This window comes from Lepidothrix coronata, unplaced genomic scaffold (assembly GCF_001604755.1).
Source record: "Lepidothrix coronata isolate B3197 unplaced genomic scaffold, Lepidothrix_coronata-1.0 Scaffold11, whole genome shotgun sequence".
Classification (NCBI taxonomy): Eukaryota; Metazoa; Chordata; class Aves; order Passeriformes; family Pipridae; genus Lepidothrix; species Lepidothrix coronata.
The window spans coordinates 5,944,248-5,960,399 of NW_016690191.1; the positions used below are offsets into that span (position 1 = coordinate 5,944,248).

Consider the following 16,152-nt stretch of genomic DNA (forward strand, 5'->3'; position numbering starts at 1 on the left):
AAAGGGAGGAAGAAAGAGAAACTGAAGTTACACTGTAAAAGGGCATTATTACCTCTCTAACAGAAAGCATATGGAATAGTAGCATGCACACAGGTCTGAGAGCCAGGAATAAATCAGTGCTAGTCTAGACGTGCTGATTCCAGCTGTGGTCCTGAAACAAGCTGTTAGGACTAGGACTTGATTAAGTCTAATGCCCATCTGGAGAGGATGATGAACAAAGCTAGAATAACTGTCCCATCAGAGCTGTGCTAGGGGTACTTACGGCTGGGACACAGACAGGAGAACAAGGGTTACCCATTGTAATCCCTTCTTTCTAACAGTGACTGAATCCACAGCCTGTATCAGAAATCAGGGTGGTACATCCTATGCAATAGTGCCTTATCACATAGCCCCATTCTCTCCATTACAGAAAAAGAAGAGGAAATGTCTTTATTTAATCCTGTTTTCCACTTAGCATGGCACTCACTCATTGTTTTGCTTGTGCTTTCCCCATTGTGGTTATAACTAATGTGGTCAACTAATATTTATAAGCACCTAGAAGATGGAAAGCCTACGTAATATCTATTTAGGGTAATTACCTCACAAAAAGACCTAAATAAATGTTGACCCATTACATAAATCCAGAGAGCAAAGCACTAGCAGAGTCTTACAAACCCTCTCAAAAATACCCCCTTTCTCCTGCCTCCACTCACTTCCTCAAAACAATGAATCCCTCTCAAATGATCTCTTATGAATAACATTTGCACCTCCTTTTCTATTATCTTATTTTCACACACAAAAGGATTCTAGTTTGTGTCTGTTTGCTGTAGCTTGAGTTCTGCCATCCTCAGACAAAACTCTTCCCTCCACTACACAGACTTTATTCACCCAAGAAAAACCTCCCAAAGCCCTTACAGACCTTATGAAAGGCGTTTTCACTCACTTGGGTTAAATGAGCACTGTGTGTTTTCTTTCTTCCTTTTTATTTTTTTTTCTTTGGGGGTGGCATAAAAAGTAATAAATGAATCATTTCAACTTCAGGCGAGAAGTTTAGGTGTTGTATTTGTACCATGCAACTACATAAACACAGAACGAGCCAGTTAACCAATGAACTGCAGGAATGAGAAGCAATGAGATGATCTAAAACGTTTTAACACATTTTCCATATATTAGCATTTGGACTAGTTGTGTTTTGCTTTCTTACAACAGACACAAGTTAGTAAAAGTCCAAAAGGAAAGTCTGAGGTTTTACATTTCTGTTTGTGGTACAGGAAAAGGGTTACGATCTCAGTGGTTGATTCAGTGAAATAACATCTCTTTTATACACATCTGCCTAGCAAGTAGGGCGGTAGTTGGAAATACCCAATCTAAAGCATTAAAGATTTGCTGGCAAATAGCAAGGCATTTTCTGCAGAGGAAAAGTTGTTATACTGAGTAGTCACTTTGAATGCTTAGGAGTTACAGTCAAATATCCAAACACTGTGGAGTTACACTGCATTTATTATTTTCTCAAGTATTTAACACACTGGGAATTGACTCTGCCGCATATTTCAAATCCAAGAAGGCATGATAATAGTGGATTTAAATAAGAAGATACTTGGCAATGGTAAGTGATATTTTTATAACAAATTATTTAGACATCACGCAGTCAGCTCTTTTTACATGTCATCATGTATTATTTTCAACTGTTTTAATTTCAGAATTTGAAAGAGAAGAATAAACAGATAAGAGGTATTTCACAAATTACATTTTTTTCTGTCTTTTCACTATCACTGTTTTGTCTTTAAAATTTTAAGTAAATTATTATTGTTCAGCATTATGAATTAGACAGAGATGCTCTACATGGATGTACCTTAATATAAGACACTGTTATTTTGCTGTATAATATTTCTACTATTTATATAAAAGTCTGCAGAGTGGACCAGAGACTTTTGTGAGTTCACAGCTTTCTTCAGTTTTTAAGGCCTCTATAAACCTGCAATATTATAAGAGGCAGAAAAGAAACAAAATCACAAATCAAATGATTCATTACTCAGAAAAATTTGAAATCTACAAAAATATCTCACTGGCAATTAAACTTCATAAATAGGAGAAATAATTAATTTTAAAACCAGATGGAAAGGACAGGATATGGGATATTTAATTTTTTTTAAGCTTTTGCTAAGTATAATTTTTTTTGAGAATTTTCTATAACGATTCCCTACTCATTTCCACTGTGCTGTGTAACTGAAGGCTATATTCTTTGAATACTTTATTTTTCTTCAAAGAAGAATGCAGAAAAATGCATTTCTCCATGAGAACTTGACAGGGGTAGAATCTAATCCTCTGAAACCACATTTCCAAACCATTTTAAAATTAAACATTAATATGATTATGTACTACAGTTCCAAAGCACAGATCCAAGCAAGACATTCAAATGTAGTATTTACTCAAATCTCTGTATGAACTAGCCTATACAGGAAATCAGTAAATTGCTTCTGAGTCTCAGCCTCAAAGGGGATACGTATTTGTTTAGTCATATACTATAAATAACATCTGTAGACCTGAAACCTTGCCAGTGTTATTAATGCAGTGTTCACTTAATAGTATCCTTTATTATGTGCCCCATTAGCAACTGATTCAAACAGTATGAGCCCACAGAAAAAACATGCAGGCTGGTACAGCACACAGATCCTGGTGATCTGTTATCCACAGGGCCAGTGCAACCTCGTTTGGTGGAGCTGAGCCCTGAGCTGAGCACACAGATCCTGGTGAGCAATCCCTTGGGAGAGGCGGTCAGGGCAGAGGCTTTGGAGCACCCCTTGCTGCTCCTCTGGGGGGGCGTTGCTGTCAGGTGGGAGGTGGGCATGAAACACTCCCCTCTTCCCCCACTGTACCAGCCTGTGCCTGGGAATGGATGACATAAAGCTGTGGGGCTCTCAAATTCCCTCAATTTATGCTGAAGGACTGACCTGACAGGTGACGGCTCTTTATCACTTTTACAGCTCCTTGCTATTAAAGAGCACAACTGATGTGATCTGCTGCTTTCTTTGCCTACTGCTGTTAAAATATTTATGCTGTCTCTATTACAGTATGGCACATACTGCACACCGTAAAATAACTTGCATGCCTTATCATATGGAATAAATTTTTGTGAATAGATTCTGCACAATACGAAATGGGTTGCTGTAGGATACCATTAGCTGACAGCAGCAAATTGTTATTGTTTTCTAAGAGTAGCTGTTAATTGTTTTGTTCATTGTTCCATTTAAAAAAACCCACAAATATTAATTATCTTTTAATATTTTTCATCAGAGAAATCCTCACCCCACACATCCAAGAAAGATGGTGATGGCCTTAACCCTCTTTCTTTGATGAGGACGAGGATTCAGAAGGCAGGGAAAATGAACCTATCTATGGTTAAACAAGTAGGTTGCCATCAGAGCTGGAAGGAGATTTCCAGACTCAGTGCAGTGTTCAGTGAAAAATGAGCTGGGGCAGATTGCTACTGCTTTATAGTCAGTGGTGTTCATTAGATGTGGTTGGTAAGGTTCGGTTATAAGTAATATATATGTCTTTGCACAAGATTAATGCTGAGCCTAAACTGATATTGTCAAAGTCTTAACATTTTTCTGCTACTAATTTTTCGGATTTAAGATCCTTTGTTTTAGCCAGAAATAGGGGAAAAAACCTCACCTTTAAAACTTCTGTTCTCCAAAAGGTCAGGATGTTCTTGAATGCTTACTTGAGTCAAGTCTTTAAAGATTCACTCCATAAATAAAAAGATAAAAATTTATAATCAGCTTAAAAGGTGTTGAAGAAAAAGGGAAAGAACCAGAAAAAGAAATTCTGGGTTATGTTGGTGGTTATATGGTTTTCTTGGAAAGCAATTTCAGGCAATTACTTGGGACTTAAGTTCCAGAAAAGGCTGTTCTTTTGGGAAATACAAACTGAGACAAAGAATGTAGCATTAGTTCCCATGGAGAGATTATTATTAGATATTCTCTGAATCAAAACTGAGCATACATAAAGAAAAGACACTGGAAAACTTGACATCCCTGAGCACATGTCTGTTCCAGGGTCAGGGTCATTGAGTGGTTGTTCTCAGCACCAAGCTGATGTAGTAGGTGGCATTGTGGGAGACACAGGATGCTGTGTCACACTGGCTTTTTGCATATCTCCAGACAGCCTTTCCAGAGAGTCTGTTCACAAGACAGCCCTGTGTCTGGAGGCAGAGCCTGTCCTACAATCCAATTGTATATCTGCTCTCTTCCCCTCTGCCAGCTGCAAAATATAGTACCTGTGATCTGAGTTATACCAATTTCTTATGAAGTATCCCCTCCACTCCTTAGTGCTATGGAGTTTAATTGCCTACTATCTGGTAGCCCTGGACTAGAGATGCTGTGGTCCTAAGAGTTATTTTTCAAATGCTTAAACTGAGGTTATCACAAAAACTGTGCCATAACAATAATAGTCAAGCTCTTCTGGACAAACACAGAAATAAAGGCAAATGAGGATACAGTGGTATTTAAAAGAAATGGTAACTAAGCTGTGTAACAATCTGTCTGACAGTATAGTAAGTTTGCAAGATTGGTGCAACAACATCTTTACATTCAGATCTGGTGCTTATTTTAAAAGATAAGCTTTAGCTTGAGCAGAAGTTATTGCCATCAGTACAGGAATTAGAAGCTAATTTTTTCTCTTTGACAGGTTAATTATACTAGCTAACTAGAACAACTTCTTCTGGTCTTGAAAACTGTGATTCTGTAGGAAAGTCAAAACCCAAGATCAGGAATCCTCAGCTGAGATCTCTCAGCCACTACCTCCAAACTACTTAACATTAGATACTTCTCTGAAGGTGTAGGCTCATTTCAAAACACATAAGAAAAGTGTTCTCCCAAAGACACTAGATCCTAGACTGTTTAGGATGCTACAGCTGACCCCAGCACCATCTGTCACGCCTATGACAAAGTTATCATCAGATCTCATGAAGCATCAGAAGCATTGTGTTTTGTGCCTTACCAGGAACCTATTTATGTGACAGATTAGAGTGCTTCCCTCATGGGAAACCTGTAAAATAACCTAGACTCATCTTGCTGTCAACAATAATGCTATGGGGAATACACATTATGACTAAAGTTACAGTATTGCCAAGAACAGGAGAGGTGCCCTTGGAGCTTATACTGTTATCTTCAACACCACAAACAAAACCCACCTTCTCAGCTTCATTCTGATTGTCACAGCCTTAGAGATAAGGTGCAGCAGCAGGAATGTAAAGGGTCCTCAAGACTTCTTTAGTGCAGACTTAAGCAGAATGCTGTGTTAAGTAGCTTTGCCTCTGCCAAGCTCCAGGAATGACAAATACTCGGAAGCAGCTACTGCTTAAGCCTTGTGCTTGAAATGACAACTGTACAAATGTGGTAAAGTCATCTTATTCAGATGCAGATATCCAAGTGAAGAAGTTGAGTAATTCATCACCAACCCTTGACAATGTTAATTGAAAAAAATCCCAAACCCAAAAAACCCCGAAACAATACCCCAAACCAAAAAAACTCTGCTATATCTGCCCTCAAAAAAACCCCACAAACAACGCAACCCAAACCAAAAAGCCCAGCAACCCAAACCAAAAAGCCCAGCAACCCAGACAGGACCATGCATGCTCTCTGTGAAATGCTAAAGGACATCAAGCCCCCGATTTCAGTGAGCCTCAGATCAGGCTGCTGTAGGAAGTGCTGCCTGTACCAGAGTGTAGAGTATGGAGCAAATTCTGCCACTGGTACTTGGGTCGACTAAATATATTCACCTTTTCAGTTCCTTCATTCATTCATATCTGGTTGTTCGAGGAGTAAAGAAGGCAGCAGTAACAATGAGAGAATCCAGCATGGGCTCACAATAAAAAACTAAAAGAGACAGGTTTAAATACCCCTTTTAACTGAACTAATCAAAAATATAGAGAAAATATTCATATAATTTTTTTAGGTAAATTCAGCTTTCTTTTGCCCTTTACATTCTTTCCTTATAAATCACAGCTTTTGGCTATTGATAATTCTCCTTTCATTCAACGTAAAGGGCCCCTTATGTCTGCCTACAGTTTAGGGGACTATAAATCAAAGGGAATGTTAAGTCAGATGAAAAAGGAACATTATGTAACTGAAAGTGTGGAAAGAAGAGGCAAAGTCATAACTTTTTAAAATATTTGGTTTAAATTAGAATGACACCATACAGGGGAGCTCACATAATGTTTTTGCTACTCTGGTGCTGCAGTAAGCTATAAACTGTATATTGGTCAACAGTTTAAAAGCAAAAAAGAATGACCTTTCCTTCAGTGCCAGTTATTTAGCAACTTCATAGCCAACACAAATAATCTCTAGTGCCTCTCTAAGCCCAGCATAATCTCTTACTCTACATACCCACTACAAAAATATCAAAATAACAATACAGCCCACAACATTTAGTTAACAGGGTACCATTCTTGCCTTGCCTCATACACCACACCATGGCTACAGCCAACACACTTTGCACTCATAGTGCTGTAATTTTTCAATCACACACTCTTAACACAATCATTTATGGAAATCACAACATATTCTTCATGGAGTACCAGGATATGTTCTCAAGATGAGGCAAAAATACTTTTTGATGGGTGTACAATTAGTATTAGACCATCTTCCATGGAATTATATAAACAATATTTTACAGTTTGCCTCTAGGGCACTGCAACAAGTCAGGTTAGTAACCACGCAGAGTGGGAGTGCACATCCTGCAACACAAATGTTTTTGGCAAGACCAGGTCTAGGAACTTTTATTAACTCACAGGAAGGCAGTTCATTGGAAAACAGTCTTGGAGGCTGCAGAGCTGGATGCCACCATGAAAGAGTCAGGTAATAAAGTTCACAAAAGGAAGTGATCTGAAGAAAAAGGAGGAGTTCCAAACATATGAAAGCAGCATGAAGCTGGAAGGAAGGGCAAAAAAAGGAAAGATAAAAGTATGTAGAAGATAGAGGATGACATCAGTACAGAGATCAATGAGAAAAGGATTCTACAGAGAAGTGAAGATCAGGACATTTTTCCTAGTACAAGAACTGAACAAATCTTATAGGAAGCAAATTTAAAACAATTACAAGTACATTTATATGCAACACATGAAACTCATTGCCTCTAGATACTCTTGAAATCAAAAGTCTAATGGGAGCCAGAAATGGATAAATTACAGTTACATTACACAGGATTCATTTCATCTGTAGAAATAATAAAAAAAATAAAATCCTTGTGCTTCCTGGCAAGAGCTGGGTACTAAGTAATGAAAGAAATTAGAAAGAATTTTACCTAATTTGACATAATGCAATACTTATCCATTATAGGGCAGCTGTGGCTTCTGCTAAAAAAAACCTATCCAACCATAACGTAAAAAGGTCCAATAATTTTGGAATAACATACAAAACCTCAGAGTGCCAGTCTACTCTTACCTATAAGGTACTCAGAAGAAACTCTACCTGAAAGCAAATTCTCTCTTGATTCTTCCTATTTTATTTTATTTTTTACAAGGTAATCCCTTTGAAGCAATTGCTGGAGAACGATACTGGTTTAAATGGGTTTATGGAGTGACTCAACATGCCATGTTGCTATGTTTTCATGGATGGAAGGGCAGAGTGAAAGGCATGAAACCCAAGACAGAGATGACTAATCCAGTCCTGGCTTAGAAGCAATGAGGGAATGGATTGTCCTGTGCAACATAACTGTTTTCTGAAATATGGTAAAATGTGAAAATTGTGATGGTGTCTAAGGCAAAAGTAATTTATCAGTTTGCTAAACAATGTAAGGACAGGACAAAAACTAAAACACTCCAGACTATTGGCTTTCTTTCCTATTAACACAAGCAGTATTTGGAGCTGGGTGGAGATCAGGACTAAGTTCCATCATTACTTAGATCTGCTTTGCCCAGTACTAATGTTCTGTTTAAATTTATATGCTCCTTTTTGGAAAAGGTTATCACCAGTAGCAACGGGCAAAATATTTAGTACTGAATAGTCTGCATATTTGTCCTCTAGAATCCAAACCTTTGGATTTGGAAAATAATTTGGAGAAAAGAGGAATCAGCTCCTGTTTCTGCTATGGTTCCAGACACATCCTGATTTTAGTCACACAAAAGAGAAGAATTACCATAACTAGTTCAGTGGCTTCTCTATTTTCTTTACCCACCTCCAATACACACTAACTCAAGATGTCAGTAAAGTTACTCCATTTTATGGTAGCTGGAACCATATTCCACGGCAGCAGTATCACTCTACCTGTGAATTTGTATTGTTTGGCTTTTATTCTGAAGCAAGAATTGCTGGCCCTTCTGCATGCTATTCCCTTTATCTACAGATACATATTTTCATCAACTCACCTCTTGGGGTGAAATCTCTGGCCAAGTGAAATCAATGCCAAAACAGCTAACTTCAAAGTGCTCATGATTTCTGGGACCTTCTTGTTCCACACATTAATTATGCTTGAGGTTTTAAGCATTTCCATGTATTTGTTTGAACACTCTTTATTTTACTGCATTCTTCTTCTCCTGTTCCTCATTAGAAAAGGCACTGAAGAAACTCAGCTGATTCTCCTTATACTTCCTATTATCTCATAAACCTTTACCAATGCAGCTCCTTTCTGCAAAGGAGAGTCCAAATAATTAATACAAAATTCCAGCCTCTGATCAGTTTTCATAGCCCTTTTCCTGGTATGATACCTTTGAGCTAAGTAATGAAGATTGACCACAGCATCCAATCAGCACAGAATCAAAGTATACCATTTGTGCAACAAGGCAGGCACAGTAGAGGTTTTCTCTCTCTCTCTCTCCCTCCTTTTCCTTATGGCTTCTAAAAACCTGCTTTTCTGTTCACCACTGGGCACCAAACAATTACTGTACAGAGAAGATGGAAAAAACTGCAAAAGGTTAGAGTGAAACAACATGAAAAAACAGCCCCTCCTTGTGATATTTATGTTTCTGCTGCTGGCCCTGGCAGGAGTCCAGATTTGGAATGAACAAAACTCCCAGTGGCTTAGGGACTACATTATTCAGCCCATAGTCAGGAAATGCAAAAGTATGTGACAATGGGAAGAAATAAAGCAAGCTTTCCAATGCTTTTGAGCTTCCAGCTCAATCAGTTTGGATCAAAACTCAGGGGCTGTTGAGATTTTGTGTGAATGAGTTCTCTATTGCTAAACAAAAACATGTGTGTTACAGTGAAAGACAGTGAAGTGGTAAACAGTATGTGGCTTTGCTCCCTTGTTGATATTTCATTTTTACAGCACTAGCACTACAAAACCCCATTTAATGTACAGGGCCACTGTCCTTTCTATTCAAATACAGTGAAAAACTCTTTTCCAAAATACAAAGTTAGCTCCCTATTTCTCCTCCTCTCCAGTAAAGCTACCTGATAACTGTTGATCACTACTTATTGCCAAATCTTGGTTCTTTTATAAGATTAGAATGTAAAAGAGTTAAGTAATGTTCTATGTTATTTGTTAAAATAGTTAAAACTGTATCCTTTACAAAAGATATCCTTCGGAGAACTAGCATCCTAAAAACTTAGTTGTTAGGAAAATAATGTCTAATTCTCTTCATAAACGTTTAAAATACAGAATACCCACATTATTATTACCAAGGACAGAGTGTTCCAGGGTTCCCATAGACAACGTACAGAGCAGAGATTTCATCTTACCTTTTTTTCTCAGATGGAAATCATTCCCACAGGGCAGATGCTTGTCCTCAGAGTCCATGTTTTATCTAAAAGTCACAGGGCCACTAAGCACGAGACCCTATCAGTGCAACATTTTAAACCTATTTTATAATTCTTCTCTCTCTTTTGCAAATTTAGTGACAGACCAATAAAACCAGGACCTTCAAGCCACAGAAACACACAGGGTAGCAGGTGTCTAAGCACTCTCATGTTGAGCATTTCCATGACCAGACATGGGCATGTTTACGTTTTCCTGAAAAGTATAGGATTTATGGTTTGTAAGAACATTCTAAAGAGGCCTCACGATTTCAATAAACTAACATGAAATATTTTAATTCATGCACTCATCACAAAAAGTAGTTTTCTGCAGCAGGATTGATATTTGTCGGAGTGAGCAGAACTGAGGATGGACAGCTGGGGACTGACACTGATCTGTGTGACCAATAAAAAACAGCTAAGCATGACTAGGACGTGGCAGAAAGGGTGAGCTGCCTGCTCCCACAATTGATGGCGGATGAGGCTCAAGCAGTGTTTTGTGGAGGGAATCACCACAATAGGAGAATAGATTGTGAACCACTTACTCTGCAGCAAATGAAAGGTGTGACTGAGGCAATTTGGATTCCACGGCATAGTTCTCATTTCCTGAATGCTCTGTGGAAAAAACCCAATAATTTTCTGAGTTCTTGATCAGTTTGGATCACAAAGTTGCAGTCTAGCCCATAAAGGGGAAAGTATTTAAGAACTGGTAAGTTAAAGGGACCGTTTCACTTCATGGTGAACAATACAAGGGCTTGGCATTACTTTTTGCTCCTGGAGCAGAAGTGGTCTATGAAACTGTGACTAGCTTAACATTAAAATATCTGCTAAAATATATGAGAAACCTGTTTGCCATCTGAGCTTCCAGCAGAAAATCTTGCACTTGATTAGCACAGATTCTGGCTGTCACCCTAACTCCCCTCAGGTGGGGTTAACACGCCTGAACCCCATCAATCCTAGGACAGGGGAGCAATGGGTAAAAACAAACGACACAAACTCCTTAAATGGTCTTGCCACCTCTGGGTAGCTGGGAGCCTGCTGGAAACAGTTTCCCCAATGCTGCATCCCATTGCTTTTGTTTATCTAGCCTTGCTGACATTTTCTTCAATTAGGAAACAATAGCTCCGTTCCAATGTACTGAGCAGAATTACTGAAACTGAGTCACGTGGCACCAGGAGAGTGTGTTTTCAATTATTCACTCTGTCTTTTTTTGCCAGGCCTATGAAGAGGAACAGCCTTCTGCAGGAGTCAGGTTTGTCTGCCTCGCTGTTGTAAGTTCCTCCTTTTGAATTTTTCTTTTACAATTAGGTATTTTTAATTTTTTAATTTTTTTTTTAAACAGTAAATTCAACTCTACAGTAATTTCTTACTCTTTATTATAAAAATTCCAAATCTCTAGCTCTTCCTATTGCCTGGAAGCCTAGACATCTGCAATAGTTCAGTGCTAATAATACTGCTCAGTAGTGAATCTGACAAAGATCACAAGATCTAGATTAAAATAGAATGCGAGATCTAGATTAAAAGAGGATGCCGTTAGCACTTGGTAATGTAAATCTCATCTTGTTCTTGCTACTAAAGAAAGGTTCTGTCTTTCCTACTGTCTGGTTAACAGCAGGGCATTCACATTCAATCTGGGAGCTACACCAAATTATTTGCATCTTGTAAATGCTCGGTTTAATATCCAACCAAAAATTTGAACCAAATGGGCACAGCTCAAATCATGTATTTTGTTTGTAGAAGACAGACTGAGTTCGGGCTTTTTAAACTTAAAGCTGGAAAAATAAAGCTTGAGGAAAAAAAATGAAACAGAGAAGGAACATTTGGTTTGCATTACAAACCACAGACAGCTTCCATCAGGCGAGCTGGAGGTATAAGAACAGCAAAAGAAAATGACAAGCAGTGAGTGCACTGGAGGAAAAGATGAATGGTTTAGAGAATTGACTTTGAAGTAATTGTCCATGCCATCAATACCTTGAATTAAATTTGGTGGAAGATGGCAATGAATCATAAAGCTTCTCTGGCACTTGTGATGTTGTTTTCTGTGTAAGATATCATTTCTTGATATTTTTATCAGAAAACATATAGACTATGCTTTTGGTACCTCCTGTATTTCTGTCACTTATGCAACACTGAATCAGCAGCTCTGGAGAGGATGTTGCCCTAGTTAGGACTTGTGATCAAATACTTATAGCAAGAGCAAGTATTTAACTGGAGGTCTTCGGGTCTACTGGGTTTGTTTTCACCTCAACCACTGGCTCGCTTTGAGATTAGGTAAGTCCTTCAGGGTTAAACTCGGTCTTTGAGTGGATGGAGCTATGATGGGGGTGGGGGAGGAGGAAACAGCTGACAAAGCAGGGCAGCAGAGTTCTCTCTGCTGCAGGTAAAAGTCCTCAGGAGCATTGCAGGGGGCTGGGATAGCAGAATGCACTTAGGGCAATGTTTTCTTCCCTGTTTCAACAGGTGCTTGTGTGTGTTCCCTGCATCCCAGATGCTTAGCACAGCCAGAGAGGCACCTCTTGGAGCATTTAGTACTGATGGCAGCACTCCCTTCCTAAGCTCAGCAGCTTCAGGCAGAGCAAGAAAGGGCTCGTGCATATCTCCATCCTTCATCCTAGCATGCCAGTCTCCAGAGAGCTGCATTTTGACCATTAAGATATCAAGTCTTCTGCTTATCCACGTGCTTAATAGCTCTTTTTTAAATTCTTCCTCTTTGGAAGCGTAAGAGTGCAGCTAATGTTTGCACAACATTGAAATCCCTGAATGAAAAGTGCTATTTCTTCTAATTTCCCCCCATAGGCAAGACTGTTTAGGTCTGAATGTGCAACTTGGGCTCATTTCTGACATTTTTGTTACTACTGTCTAATAGCAATTATCAGAACACAGAAGGAGCACTGATTCCTATTGCAGATTTTCAAGTGATCCACATTCCACTCACCTCCAGCAAGTAGCTTTGTTGCTTCCTGCCCAGGTACTGAGAGTAGAGACCTGCAGAAGTTCCCCTCCTCCCAGACATCCCACTGCTTTTTCAACGTCACATTCTGGTCTAGTGAGCCAGATTGCATTTTTACCTTCCTTCAGACATACAGGAAACGCAACATCATAGGCTTAAATTTATTTCCTAATACACTGGAGAGGCTAACACGGATTTCTGAGTTCAAAAATTGCAATTGAGTTCATTTATATTATAGCAGACTGAACTGTCTTTTTAAAAGACTCGAACAAGATGTTCAAACCTTGAGAGTCATAGTATATATTCATAGTGATAGTGTTAGGCAGTTTTTAGCTAAAGTAATCAACAAAGAAGCATACAAAAAATTTGCAAACTTTTGATGCTAAATTATACAACCACCAACTACTTAGTTCTCAAAATGACTGTTCTAATATAATTCATAGCACTTTTCATCTCTGTACTTCAAAATAAATTACCACATAGAGGCTCTGACAAGAAGGTTCTCTCTATAGTGCAGGAACAGAGATGAATCCTAGAGAAATAAGACCCTGTGTCAACTACAAAGTACATGTGTTAAAACTGAGCTCCATCTATGTCATCTTTTTCCCCATCCCCTCTTGCCTCTGTGTCCTTAAATACAGGCCAGGATTGTCCTTTTATTCAGTGTGTCCTCTGCATCACAGGAAGGGAACATGGCTGTGCTGTTGGACAGTCCCACATCACAGCAATCTTGTCATTCATAAGAAGAGAGGCTACCCTGAAAGGAAGAAAAAAGTAAAATTAACTATCAAACACACCGGAAAGGACCGTCCAAATAAATCTCCTTTTCCCTGGGGCCTTCTTGCTTCTCCTGAAAAAGCCATGCACAAATTTTTTTTATTTTTACAAATTCAAAAAAATTCAGAATCATGTTGAACTGTGGATTTCTTCAGCAATGCCATAGAGTTCCTTCAGACAGGTACTCAATGGCATAGTGCTTATCATCTGTTTTTGGTTTTTCCCTGTTTATTTATATGAAAAGAAAAAAATAAAGCCCAAGAAAAATAATCCTGCAGATTTATTATAATGTTGACTTGGATTTATTATATGAATGTGGCTTGATCTGAGTTTGCAGGCCTGTGTTTATGGTTGTGGCTGTAAGGAGCCTTTAGAAAACCTTCCTTCTTCCATTTCTGTATCACCAGTGGCACTTCAGGTGCAAAGTGCATATGTGCCTAATTAATTCTGCATAGAAGCACCAAAAAAAACCCCAAACCAGACACAAAAACCCAGTTTAGAGCACAGTGTACAAACTTTTTCTCTCAATAGTATATCCAAGAAATGTTTTTTCAAATTACATTGATTTTCTGGTTTGTGTGTAACCCTTACAGCATCGTTATGCAAATACTTCAGTTTCAATAGGTATTTTCCCCAGAATGACAGCATTCAGTATCTATTAGGTACTGTGAGGAGAACAAAAAGTTTGTGTAATAAATACAATGATAAAAATAGTGAGAAAGTCAAAGTAATTAATTTAGAGTTTGTCTTGTTGAATTTTCAGCACTGATACATGCATACTAAAGTATTTCTAGAAGGCTTTTTCTGAGAGAAAAAGAAAACAGTTTTACAAAGACCCCCTTTGTTACATTAACATGTTCATTATTCATTTTACAAAAGCTCCAACTTCTGCCACATTTTGATTGTATAATTTTTCTTCCATTTTACCTTAATTTTGTATGCTGAATCATGTGCTGAAACAAACCTTTTCTGTAATAGGACACTTTTTGATTGATGTACTGGGGCTGTATTCCTTTATAGAGTTCAATCCCTAATCAGATATTCACATCTTAAGTGCTTCACTGGATCTCTCTGTTACTCTTAAATGCACGGTCCTAAGTGAGTTCTGGTCTGCAAAGGTGGAAGTTTTATAGCAGCCTGACATTCCTTATTTTCTCAAGGCTATGATCTGCTTTTGCTAAACCACTTACAAATCAGATGAGCCAGGCAGAGAACTTAATGTCAACAATTTGATTAATCTTCTTTGAATTACAGTGGTTTCATGAATCAGGCTTCAGAAGAAGCTTCTTCTTTCCAAATAATATTACGAGGATAGAATAATGCTTTTAAAGTATCCTCCTTTTCAATATGGGATTTCAACATGCAAATTCAGCAGATGCCCAAAGCCAGGAGACAATGGAAGCATCACAAACTTTTATTAAAAGCACTCCATTGTGCTTGAGGAACATGGCAAGAGAATGAAAAGGTGAAGGAGAATCTAGTAGAGCACTGTGCAGAAACAGAATTAGCAAGTCATGAGATATCACGTGGCTGTTCGCAGACTGAAAGGCTCTGTTGATTCGATTTATTCATTAGGGCTTTTCAGTAGTGTAGGTTATTAAGTGGGAGAAAGTGGGGTATATTGCAACTTACTTTTTATATTTCCTTTCCTGGAGGATATTTAGCACCAGAGAAGCGGAGAAAGTTATTGAAAGTATCATGCCACACAAATGGGAGAATGACAGGAAAAAGAGCAGCGGCTCTCTGAAGATGGATCAAAAGAGCAATGCTGGGAACAGGAAGTCGAGGAAGTTTCGCTCCATTTCAAGATCACTTATACTTTGCAATGCCAAAAACAGTGATGATGGGTCAAGTCCCGACGAGAAATGCCCCGATCCCTTGGAGATGTCTACCAGCTGGGGTCAAGAGGACTTGGACTGCTGTCCTAGAACACAACTGCCATGCACATCAGAGACAGAAGACAGCCCACTTGATCCTCCACGTGTGATCACCAGCACGGTCCAGTCCAAAGCTGCTGCAAATGAGAACTGCAACAACATGAGAAGAAAGTTACTCACCAAGGTAGGCAATTTGTGCTGTATATTGTAATGTTTCCCATTACAGTAGTTTCTAAATTAATAAATTCCTAAATTAACTCATATTTCTCAGGAACACAGGGTTCTACTCAGCTTTTTTAGAGCCTGCAGTGTTCCTGATCTGCATAAACAGCATGAAAATGTATTAGCATCCCTGCTGTGCTGTTGCACTCTGCTGATCGACGTTCTGCTGAAATCAGTGACTCCAGGCCACTCACAGTGTTCAGATTAGCACAGCTGGTGTGTTCTACCTGCAGTACAGAATTCAGCTCAAAATATAAAGCTGTCACTATAGTAAAGTACATTTGTAGAGTGCAATACCATAAGATCTCATAAGCTATGCATGCACGAATTATATTAATACTGTGGAAGACAGGAGATTCGGTAGGAAGATGCTCTTTCCCTCTGATTCATGAAGAAGCTAGTGATGGCTCTAAAACCACCAGAGACATCACACTTCCTAGAGATATAAAAAGTCTTAACAGCCTTGTATTTCAATATTATTCTTTAATCAAGTAACTATATTAACACTAACAATCCAAACAACTTTTCAATCTGAACAATATATTTAGATGCTTTCAGAAAGTTCCTTTTCAGTAGCATAACCTAATTTTCCACTTTCTCTCTACCTGAT

At 38.6% G+C, this 16,152-nt stretch overlaps 1 protein-coding gene across 1 annotated transcript in view; it reads left to right on the forward strand.

Annotated features, from left to right (window-relative positions):
* The first annotated feature begins 1,444 nt into the window (after positions 1-1,444).
* IL16 (interleukin 16) overlaps positions 1,445-16,152 on the forward strand; it is a 40,571-nt gene continuing 25,863 nt past the window's right edge. The window contains exons 1-3 of the mRNA XM_017805217.1: positions 1,445-1,585; positions 10,934-10,987; positions 15,099-15,504. Of these exons, the coding sequence (XP_017660706.1) occupies positions 10,938-10,987; positions 15,099-15,504 (456 nt within the window). The 5' untranslated portion in view covers positions 1,445-1,585; positions 10,934-10,937. The remainder of the gene's footprint in view (positions 1,586-10,933; positions 10,988-15,098; positions 15,505-16,152) is intronic.